Source organism: Triticum aestivum, chromosome 5D (genome assembly GCF_018294505.1).
Source record: "Triticum aestivum cultivar Chinese Spring chromosome 5D, IWGSC CS RefSeq v2.1, whole genome shotgun sequence".
In the NCBI taxonomy this organism is placed as follows: domain Eukaryota; kingdom Viridiplantae; phylum Streptophyta; class Magnoliopsida; order Poales; family Poaceae; genus Triticum; species Triticum aestivum.
Window position 1 is genome coordinate 360,123,248 of NC_057808.1, and position 11,669 is coordinate 360,134,916.

The 11,669-nt window shown below is 48.4% G+C and overlaps 1 protein-coding gene across 1 annotated transcript; it reads right to left on the reverse strand.

Moving 5' to 3' along the window:
- Window positions 1-5,414: 5,414 nt before the first annotated feature.
- Window positions 5,415-7,562, reverse strand: LOC123120613 (serine carboxypeptidase 1-like). Its single transcript, XM_044540619.1, has 7 exons — window positions 7,061-7,562; window positions 6,727-6,989; window positions 6,404-6,634; window positions 6,176-6,282; window positions 5,917-6,009; window positions 5,686-5,794; window positions 5,415-5,594 (listed from the first exon to the last, which is right to left on the reverse strand). Exons 1-7 carry the CDS (start codon window positions 7,560-7,562, stop codon window positions 5,415-5,417), a joined length of 1,485 nt encoding a protein of 494 aa, XP_044396554.1.
- Window positions 7,563-11,669: the final 4,107 nt, after the last annotated feature.

The window sequence follows — 11,669 nt, forward strand, 5'->3', positions numbered from 1 at the left end:
TCTACTGCTACTATTCCACTACAACTTGCTTATCTGTACCTAGCTGACTAAGTGAATTAACAAAGCACAACATGTGTGAGGTATATCCCCTTGCTACGAAAAAGTGATTGACCCCAACTAAGAATTCAATCGATTGACACCTATCTACTTTTATAGCAATGTATAATATTTTTTAGGACCAGCCTATTAATTTAGTGTCTAGAGTCAGTTGTTATTTTCTATATGCTTTGGGTTTTACATAAAATCCATATTTACGAAGCTCAAAATAACGTGGGAATTTTTGAGGAATTTCTTCGGAAGTAGAAGAGTTCACAAAAGCACCGGAAGATGTCGGGGGCCCCAGACGGCCAGACGGCGCGGCCAAGGGGTGCCCCTGTTTGCTTTCTCTTAGGAGTGGTTGGTGACCCCCAAGTGTAAGGGTGAAGTAAACCTAGGAATAAGTATTTCCCTCGATTGAGAACCAAGGTTTATCGAATTAGTAATATTTGTAACAAAACAAAAAAATCCTCGGTACATGCACACAAAACACAAGATACTCTTGCCCCAACGTTTCAAGAAGGTTGTCGGTAAATAGTATGGCATGACAGGGTTTATAGATAGATAAAATAAATAAAACGGTACAACAATGTAAAGTATTTGTAATGATGTTTTCAGGAAACGAAAATAGACCCCTGGGGCCATAGGCTCACTGGAGGCATCTCTCCAAGCAGCATAAATGTGGTGTGGTGAACAAATTACAGTTGCGCAGTGATTAAATTGCAATATTTATATTTATGACTATGATCATTCATGACATAATCTTGCATAGGCATTACGTCCGTGATACGAAGACCGTTATCCAACTTCATCTACAACTAATACTCTACCCCAAGGCCACTATCCAGCATGCATCTCAAAGTATTAAGTTTATGACAAACAAATCAATGCAATAAGCATGATGACATAATGTAGATAGTAAAAATGTCATCTAATTAAGTGTGATAAAGAAACCATCGTTTTGTCCTCAGTGGCAACAAAACAATATGTGTTCATTCCTTTTTTGTCACTGGGATGAATAACCGCAAGATTGAACCCAATACCATGCACAAGTCCTTCTAAAGAACTACCAATCATTCTAGGCCAGAGACGACAAATAGATTGGAGAGCATACATGACTACTTAATAATGTAGAAAAAACTTGAAAAGGTTTCGATATAATTCAATGGACAATCTGATCATAAAGTGACAATTCATCATATCCCAACAAACACAACCGTTGATTACATCATATTGATCTCGGTCATTTGTGACAGCTCATGAGAACTTTATACCGAATCACAAGGGAGAGAGGACGCCATCAAGCTACTGCTATGGACCCTAAGGTCCTCAGGAAATTACTCACACATGGTCATGGTGGCAGCAAGGTTGATGAATATGGGTCTGGTGATGGAATTCCCCTTAGGCAGGGTGCCAAAATAGGCCTCCAGATTGGATCTCCGTGGAGCAAGAACTTGCGGTGGCGAAAAAATCATGAAAAGAATGGTATAGATAGTTTCTTGAATTATGAGATTTATAGGCGAAAGAATCAGCATAAGGCAGTGGCCAAGGGGCCCACAGGTCCTCCGCATGCGGATGGCCCCCGGTCACACCACCTGGTTGTGTGGAGGCCTGGGGTGGACCCCTGGCGCCTCCTGACATTTTGTGGAATCTTCTGGAGTTAAAAAAACTATCAACAATCCCCGTGGTGTTTTAAGCTTTGTATATATGGATTTTCTGAAGAAGTCAAAAAACATGCAGGAAATAGCAACTTGCTCTGGGCATTGAATTAATATGGTAGTCCAAAAAATAAAAATAAAATTGGTAAAAAAGTATTCAAAAGTGATATTATAGTAGGATGAAACAATGAAAAATTATAGATACGTTTGCTTAATCCCAACCCATCATCGAGTAAGTAGTCATAAACAACCATTGCCTTTCAAGAATAAAGATGCTAAAGAACATGTTTCCGTACCAAAAATTGAAATAAGCACGCTATGTTTTCCTTGTATAATGACATTCTAGTCGTGAACATGCTCGGGCGCAAAACCGAACACTTGAGCTACACTCACCACGAATCAACTACTAAGCCCCAACGCAATACTTGAGCATGAGCTCTCACCCTTTAGCACTTTTTGGATGAAAAATACAATATAAGTTTAAAAAATTCAAAAATTAAGAAAGTCTCACACTAAAGCAACTGATCGTTAGGCAATGGAGAAGCCTTACAATCGATATTAATGTGATGAGTAGGCATTGCCATGCAATAGATGCACCAGAACTATATGTGTATGAAATCACTTCAAATGGACTAGTGGGTGTGCATCCAACTTGCGCTCTCATGAAGAGCTAGCTCGAGCGTTTTGAGGAAGCTCATCCTTATGAAAGCCAAGTTCTATAATGTAAACATCCCACTAGTATGACAATGGAATATATGAAAACTCTCTATATGAAGCACATGAGATGCTACTATGAACCACATGTATATACAAAGGATAGTAGTGTGTCCCCCTCGCTTTATTCTTTTTTTCTTTTTCCTTTTTTGGGCTCTTTGGCTCTCTTTTCTTTCTTTCTCCTTTTTTATTTTTTTTTCTTTTTTTTTAATTTCCTCACTGGTAGGGGCAACACTCTAGAAAACACTAAACTTTTATTTACTCATAACATAGAAAATATGATGACTACAAATGAATGCCTCTGGCAGTGTACCAGAATGTGCAATGATCTAGCATAACATGTAGAACAGTGATGAACGATGGTTGTGCCACAAATATGTCAGCTCCATAACTATGAAAAGCACATCAAGTCATGTAATGTAAAGTAACAATGGAAGTTGCATGGCAATATATCTCGAAATGGCTATGAGAAAGGCATAATAGGTAGGTATCGTGGCTGTTTTGAGGAGGTAGTTGTTTTATGTGTAGGAGAACAAGAGGAAGGTCTCCGACGGGTTTTGGGTGTACCAACGAAGTTTGCACCAAGTCTCGAAGCGAGAGTGGGCAATGCACCGTACCATAGAGGCTAGCAAAATATTGATACGTGGGTGTACGTAGAAGACCAAAAACTCACATTAGTAATAAAGAACTCATACTTAATTATTGCAAGAGCCTAATAACGAATCTACCTCACACAATACCTTCTATGTCTGAAAATAATGGCCACATTTACCTTAACTCCAACACTGCCTCCTTGTGGCTCAACTTGCTTCCACCAAGCTAGGTCAAAGCCCTACATACGCAAAGCTTGATGCGGGAAAGGCCACTTAACTTTATCATAGGCTTGTCGAGTTTCTTCAAATGAATTTCATGTAAAGTTTCATGCAAGATAAAAAAACCCTCTAGTATGTACCCTCCTAGCATGAAAGCAGACTAATCGACTTAACCACACAATATGCACAATCTTCGTTTGACGATTGTACCCACTTTGGTAAAAAATATTAACTAACATTAGACTCCCGTCGGTTTTCTTTACCCCAGTCCATGGCCACCAACTTTAGGAAGTTCACCTTTTCACACCATGATAATTCAAAAGAGAAGATAGTTTTGTTTCTCATGTGAGCCACGTCACCGGAGTAAAAAGTAGATGAGTATGATCAGACAACCCCCTTTGTACTGCTTGCACCATTACTAGAGGGAATTTCTGTTCTGATTTCACACTAGATAGAACCCAATCCAACTTCTCATATGTATGTTGGATTAAAATTGTTTGCCCACATATATTGTCGACCAGTGAGAGTTATCTCCTTCATGTCTAGACTTTCACTTATAGCATTAAATATAAACAGCGAACAACCATCAAAAATAACCTTATTTCTATCTTCCTTCCGACAAATTAAATCCCCTCCAACCATGATGGGCAACCTCTCCTCCCCGCAAATACACACCAAGTCAGCGAGGAAGTAGATTTGAATTCAGTTTGGCCGGCCCATATACCGCAATTAGATCCCACCTGAAGCCATCAAATTTTGATCGCACCGGAAAATTGACAGCACATAAATTTGGGAGAGAATTTCACTTCTCCCGGCCTCTACACCAGCCAGGGCTCCACATAGCCTTTTAGTATGAATAGCATGATTTTTATCTTGAATTGCATTCCCACCACATATCAAGCATGGTCCTTGGAGATTTTTATGTGTACCATCATTTTATCTTGATGAGTGGTCCCACCACACACCAAGCTTGAACCTCACTAAATGTGGAAAACCCCTGTGCATCACCTGTCAATGCTAAGAATTGAATCAGGGTGGTTAGGCTACACAACCTCAAGCCTAACCACTAAGCTAAGACTCTCTTTGCAGCAATGCTAGTGATGTTGGCTGGCGGATGCTCGATGGATCTTGCAGCCGCAGATTGCGAACATGGTCGTGCGTGTGACGTGTCATGGTGTATTGTCTGGGACCAGCGGACACTCAGATTTACCACTTGCATCAAAGCCGTGAAATTGCCTCAACGTCTCTAATATGATATTTTTGGCAACAACATCTTCATTCCAATATGTTCTTGGCTCTACAAACTACTGTTCCCGGCAGCTAGGCTACTCGCATATTGTGTGGATAGTTTACAGATCACATGCTTCCGTCCATGTACGGATCGTGTTTGCTCGCATCATATTGTTGGGTATACAACTGCCATGCATAGGATCATCATTATTTTTTGTACATCAATGTAGCATACCTACGCGGTCTCGATGACTTTGCTCTTTGATGCCTTGAGGCTATATTATGAGTCAATAAAAGTGTCCTTCATTGAAAAGAATAATTAGTCTGCGTTGAGACATTACTAAAGGTGCACCTTTGAGTTTCATTTTATGTAATATGATTATGTTCCTAGTACATAATGATTTTTTTTCAAAAAATCTAACGAGACTGGTTTGTTTTTCTCATAATTTGTCTACAGAGTAATGCGTCGACCTGCAAGCTCACCAGCCAGACTAGCAGTCCACCCCCCCACTAGGTCAGTTATCGTATGCTCTCTTACGTTTGTAATTTGCAGATCTCCGACCCTTACTCATTTTGTGCATAGCTTGTATATATAATTGGATCCATCTTTTATTAAAAGTTTAACAAATAAATGACCATCACACCCTCAGCCTTCGATTCAGTAATCAACGCTAATCTAGGTACTCCATCAACGCTCATGCCGATGCCTTATTACTTCTTAACCGATTTCTTCTGCACTACATGTAGAACTTTATTCAACAACACTAAGCAAAGCATAATGCATTATATTGTTGAGTTAATATATAAATAACCCTAACATTTGTGGGGACAACATACACAAGGTGGACAGCGAATCATTTTACAAAAGAACTTCTCCAAGATCTAACCAGGGACCTTGATATGATATCACACTTATTTATTTGTGTCCGGCTGGACTAATTGTTTTTTCCAGCCTCTTGCAAACTTAGGCCCCGCTCCATACTGAGACCCGAGGTGGCAGAGCACCAGGTGGCAGAACTCCTTTCATGAAGGAGTATAAAAGAACAAGTGATCTCTTGGGCTGGAAGCTAGGGACGAAATGGCCAGCTCCTCGCACCGATGAAAACGTGAACCCTCCCTCGTATTGCTGAGCGTAGCCTCCGACCTAGATTTGGCCATAATTCAGTTTAGTGTACACAATCCAGTCGAAAAACTGGTAGTACGTATTGTAGGGTTTATTGCATATATGTGGTTACCTCGTTGTCAGGGGTGTACCATGGACGCCACGGTTTTGTGATGGTCAGATTGAGATCCCTGACAGCGTACCTCGTCGCGGTAATCGGGCACTCATCATCCATGTCGCCACTGTCATCGAATTAGCCGCCATGTTACGAGACAGGAGTACGTATAGCAACTATGGCAGAAAAAAGAAAGATCTCCATTTTGTGTTTTGAAGGACCTGTGAATGCTTGAAGTAATAAAGTTACCTGTAGATCCAGACTCTTAATCCGTTGTCAACAAGCCAACCGATGGTTGGCATCATGGAAACTGGGGAATCGGTCCAGCCGTTCAACGACTCTCTATGTCAAAATGTAATGCATATTAGTTTTGTTCCAAGTCAAAATTTATGAAATCTGACTATAAATCTATATAAAAAACATGTACGGGAGAAGGTGGGGTAAATATCAAGTATAAGGAGCCTCTACTGAACACAAGAGAGAGTTTGTTAGCAAGTGCGTTACTTACGAGCACTCTGACCAGTCGGTGGTTCTAGCATGCATAGCCTTCTGCACCTCAGGATTGTTGAGGTAGGCGTCGATATAGGCATCGATGCACGGATCATAGCCTGGCAACTGTATCAATTACAGCGGCTAATTAGTCAGTACCACCACACCTCTGATTTGCTAATGCTGAATAATTGTTCTTTTCTGCTATAAGAGAAAGAGCGCATGTATCTTGTGCAGCACTACGTACGTAGCTGCTGGGGTGGATACTCCCGTCTGGCGACTGGATGCAGACCGGGGCGTAAATGTTGTAAGTATCGATGTCGCCCTCATCGAACGAGTCGTCGCATCCGCTGCCCTGCCCGGAGTTGCACGGCCCGTTGACGTTGGCCCACACCTCGTCGGAGATCACCCCGTGGCTCCACAGGAACTCTAACGATCCATATGAGTTATTGGACTTATCGAGGACCGGATTGCCGACCTGCAGAGATGAACCCCGATTTCTGTTAGTCACAGATACCACCAATACAGATCAAAGCTCGCAGCGCCGGCGGCCATGATCACACAACTTACGAAGATGCCCTTGAGGTTCATGTTCGTGGCACCGAGTTCGCGGAGGGCGAGGATGACGGCGGCGAGCTGGGGGACGTAGTGTCCGGCGTAGCTCTCCCCGGAGATGTAGAAGTCGCGGCCCTTGTATTCGGGGAACCTCTCGAGCCAGTGGAGCAGGAACATGTAGGCGTCCACCGCTGTCCTCGTGTCGCCGCTCGGTATCGATGCGTTCGAGTAGGAGAACCCGACGCCCGCCGGCGACTCCAGGAAGATCACATTCGCCACTGCACGACACCACAAACCATCAGAGATCACAGCGTGCACGAAGTTGTAACAGGATCTATGAGGCACCCACAATTGTTCCAGGCATGCCTGTTTCTGCTCAAGGTTTTCCCGTCAGGGTTCACACGGAACGGGCCGAGCTCCGCCATGGCGCCGGAGCCGAGCGACGAGCACCCGGGCCCACCGTTGAGCCAGAGCACGAGCGGCTTGGATGAGGCCTCGTAGGGGGCCTCCACGAAGTAGTAGAAGAGCGCGCGGCCGTACTCCTCGCTCACGGTGACGTAGCCGGAGTACTGGTCGAAGTTGACGCGGGGGGGCTGGCCGGGCAGCGCCGCGATCCTGTCGGCCTCCCTGGTTCCCACCGGCGGGGCGTCGCACTTGGTGGGCAGGTGACGGAAGCTGCTGATCGGGTCGGCCCACGCGTCCGGCTCCTCGGGCCCGTTCGCGCGCGTCTGGGCCCTCGATTTGATGAAGGCCCTCAGCACGTCCTTCTGGTTGGCCGCATTCGCGAGCGATCCTCCTCCCAGTAGGATCACCAGTGCTACTACCGCGTAGTATATGGTATGGTTCCTCATCGTAACCTGCGAGGAAATTACGTAGATCGTCTTGGTGTTTTTATAGTGACACGTTGTAGGTATTTCGGACATTCCAAGCAGAAACTTTGCGCGGTTTAGAGTTCTCCGAAGTTAGCTTGCTATAGCTACGAGATACATACTTCGCATCGATGCTTGACTGAGCTCAACAATGTTATTATATTCCAGATCTTCGTTCGATAGTGCCGGACATTTTTGGCGTACGTACAAGAATGAAATCGACACCGAACTTGGCCGTCGATGCCGAGGTGACATTTCTCGGCAACTATCGAAACGACAAGACTGGTTAGCATTGCCCTTTCTTATCCGAGATGTAGTGCAAACTTCGTTGATGCATCCAAACCCCATGATATCATAAGCTCTATCACACATAGGCCCCCTTATATTTTCTTTAAAACAGTCGCCATACCTACCTATTATGGTATTTTCATAGTCAATCATAGATATATTCCTCCCCCCCCCCCCCCCCCCCCCCGGCTCTCACAATTTGTGGCCAAGAACACGGACGGGAGCCGTGGCGGCATCGTCACTGCCTGGGATCCGTCTTCCTTCTCGCTTGTTTCCTCGTTTGAGTCTAGATACTCCGTCTCCGTCACTCTCACGTGCTCCTCCTGGGGGGTGACCGTTACCCTGACAAACGTTTATGCCCCCTCTGACCATTCTTTTACCGACGCGTTCGTTGAGGACATGCTCGCTGTCGTTCCCTGGGTCATCGGGGCCTGGCTCGTGGTTGGGGATTTCACTCTCATTCGCTGTCCCAGTGAGAAAAAGGGGGGAACTTTGATGCAGGGCGTGCCGCTCGTTTCAACTCGCTAGTGAATGCCCTCACGCTTCATGAGCTGCACCTTTCTGATCGCCTCTTCACTTGGTCGAATCGGCAGAATCCCCCGATCCTTGCCCGGCTTGACCACGCGTTCTTTGACAACACTTGGAACGCGTCATTCCCTGATTCTTCGCTCGCTTCGCTCCCTCGCGTCACGTCGGATCATGTGCCCCTCCTGGTCACGGCCTCGACCAATACCCCGACTCGTCGCGGTTTTTCTTTGAAACGGCCTGGCTTCGGGACCCGTCCTTCCTCCCCACTACTCTCCCCTCTTGGTCTGGTTCGGTGCGCGGCTCGGGTGCGGGTGGGATCCTCGCTGCTCGGAAGAAGGCTTTCGGGTTTGCCTCCAAGGGTTGGAAAAAGCAGCACCGGTTCATTCCCACCTTTGATAACGATTGTAGGTCTTGATTGACCTATTTGACTTTCTAGAAGAAAACCGTGCTCTCTCTGTAGATGAGGCCGTCCTTCATCCCGACGCCCGCCTTGCTCTCGCTACGTCCATTCGACGGTAGTGTGCGCATTGGCGGCAGCGTGGCAAACGCCATGCAGTGTGTGAGGGGGATGACAACACCCAGTTCTTCCACACCTCCGCCTCGCACCGCCGCCGCCGCAACAACATTAGTGCCCTGGAACTCGAAGGGGTGCAGGTGCTCGACCATGCAGGAAAGGCCGCGGCGCTGCTTGCATTCTTCTCTGCACTGCTGGGTCGGCCCAGGATGCCCGTCTGGCACTTCGATTTGGCAGCCTTGTACGCCAGCGCCCCCTCTGTGGACGGGCCGGCGCTGGTGGCCCCTTTCGAGCGGGCCGAAATCAAGGCCGCAGTGGCCGCCCTCGACCGCACCAGCGCTCCGGGCCCCAACAGGCTAAGTCCTGCGTTTTACCAAGCGCCTGGAGCGTGGTGGCGCCGGATCTTCATCGCCTCTTCGGCGAGTTTCACGCCGGCGCTGCCCGCCTAGACGGGATAAACCATGCCTACGTCGCCCTGCTTCCAAAAGGGAGCGGCGTGCCGTCTTCTGCTTCCTTCCGCCCCGTCTCCCTCCAAAAGGGCAACATCAAGATCCTGTGTAGAGGCCTAACCACGCGGCTTCAACGACAAATCCGCCTCCTGATCGACGAGGATCAGTCTGGCTTTGTGCGGGGGAGGAGCATCTCTGAGAACTTCATATACGCCACGGAGCTGGTGCAGTGCTTCTACAGGCGCCAAGCGCCTACGGTGGTCCTGATACTCAACTTCGCCAAAAGCGTTCGACTCCATCAACTGGGCGAGTCTGCGAGCTGTGATGGAGGTGCGAGGGTTCCCACCGCTCTGGTGCGACTGGATGAATGCCCTCTTACACTCCTCACGCTCGGCGGTCTTGCTAAACGGCGTGCCGAGGCGGTGGTTCCAGGTGCGCAGTGGCCTCCGGCAGGGGGACCCCATCTCCCCCTACCTCTTCCTCATCGTCGCCGACGTGCTCCAGCGGCTCATTCGCCAGGATGGTGTGTTGCGCCATCCCCTCCTTCCAGATGCGCCTGCGTTGGTGCTGCAGTACGCAGATGGCACACTGATCATCATGCGTGCGTCCGTGGACGACGCGGCTCGTCTCTGGCAAATCCTCGACCAGTTCGCCGCCGCTACTGGGCGGGCGATCAACTTCGCCAAGAGCACCCTGGTGCTGGTGCATGTGGAGGAGGGGGCCTTGGAGCAGGTGGTGGCCGCCCTCGGCTGCGCCACCGGGACGTTTCCGCAAACCTACCTCGGCCTCCCTCTGTCGTGGGAGAAACTCCGGTTTGCGGATTTCCTGCCAATGATTGCAAAGGTGGACAGGTATCTCGCCGGGTGGGCGGCTCGCCCCTCTCTCTTGCCGGGCGCCTGGTGCTCATTGATGACGTCCTGGACGCGCTCCCCACTTATGCCATGGCGGCTCTGCTGCCGCTGCCGTCCGTGGTTCGCGCTCTGGACGGGCTCCGTCGCTCCTTTCTCTAGAACGTTGCCGAGCGGGCCACGGGCGCTCAATGCCTCGTGGCGTGGGAGCGGGTGTGCCGGGCCAAGAGTGAAGGCGGACTGGGGGTCGGCGACCTGGCGACCGAGAATGCGTGTCTTTTGCTGAAGATGCTTCATCGCCTGCACACGACCCCCGAGTGTCGGTGGGCCGCCTCGGTCTGGGGCGGTGCGGGCGGGCACTCCCTCCGTTGCCGGTGAGGGGCGGAGGGAATGTGAGGCGGCTCCGTCACGCCGCCGCCCCTAAAGGCGCCCTGTCCTCCAGCTCCGCGTATAGGCTCATGCGGTTCAGAGGGGTGCGCGCTGGCTTCGCCTCCATGATCTGGGGGACGCGTGCTCCCTCGCGGGTGAAGTTTTTCTGCTGGCTGCTGGTGCAGAGACGTATCCACACGAGGGACGTCCTGCTCCGGAAGTGCATCGTCGCCGCGGAAGACGCCGGCTGCCCGCTTTGCTCTGCAACTCTGGAAACTGCAGATCACATGCTCTTCTCCTGCCCGTTCGCGACTAACTTTTGGCAAAAAGTAAATGTTGCCGTTGACGGCGTCACGATCTGCACGCTCTCTGCTCTTACAACTGCGGCTGCGGCGGCCGTCGATTCTGAGGTTGAGTTCTCCATGCTGTGTTGTTGGCAGCTTTGGAAGCACCGTAACGCTGTTGTTTTTCAGCAGCTGCCATCGTCTCTTGCTCGCTTGCTCTGCTGCTGTCGGGAGGACACAGTTCTGTGGCGTGATCGGCTGCTCAAAGCTCATCGATCGGATGTGGGGGCATGGCTGCGCGCGCTCTCTCAATAGCGTGCGTTGTGTGTGGTTTGCTGGCTCCTCTCTCTCTTTGTAAAGCTGCTGCGTTGTAACTATCTGGGATTTTAGCCCACTTTAATCAATATATTTAGATGGGGGATTCTCTCCCCCGGTGAAACTTAAAAAAAAATCCGAGATATATTGCCATGCAATTTCCACCGTTCTGTTATTATAACACACATCATCATTGTCATATTGCTTTGCATGATCATATAGCTAACATAGTATTTGTGTCTCAGGACTCTCACCCACCATTCATTATTTTTTTCACATATTACACTAGATCATTGCACATCCTGGTACACCGCCAGAGGCATTCACGTAGAGTCATAGTTTGTTCTATTATCGAGTTGTAATTTTTTTTGAGTTGTAAGTAAATAAAAGTGTGCTGATCATCATATTCATTATTGGAGCATTGTCCCAAGTGAGGAAATGATGATGAAGGCTATGATTCCTCCATAAGTCGGGATGGGACTCCGGACGAAAAA

What these genes read in the sequence shown, in the direction of transcription:
- LOC123120613 (XM_044540619.1), bottom strand. Translation starts at nt 7,562, where the DNA reads ATGAGGAACCATACCATATACTACGCGGTAGTAGCACTGGTGATCCTA. An exon ending in CAGGCATGCCTGGAACAATT is followed by an intron (nt 6,990 to 7,060) that starts GTGGGTGCCTCA and finishes GGTGTCGTGCAG; the next exon opens with TGGCGAATGTGATCTTCCTG. An exon ending in ACCGACTGGTCAGAGTGCTC is followed by an intron (nt 6,010 to 6,175) that starts GTAAGTAACGCA and finishes ATTTTGACATAG; the next exon opens with AGAGTCGTTGAACGGCTGGA.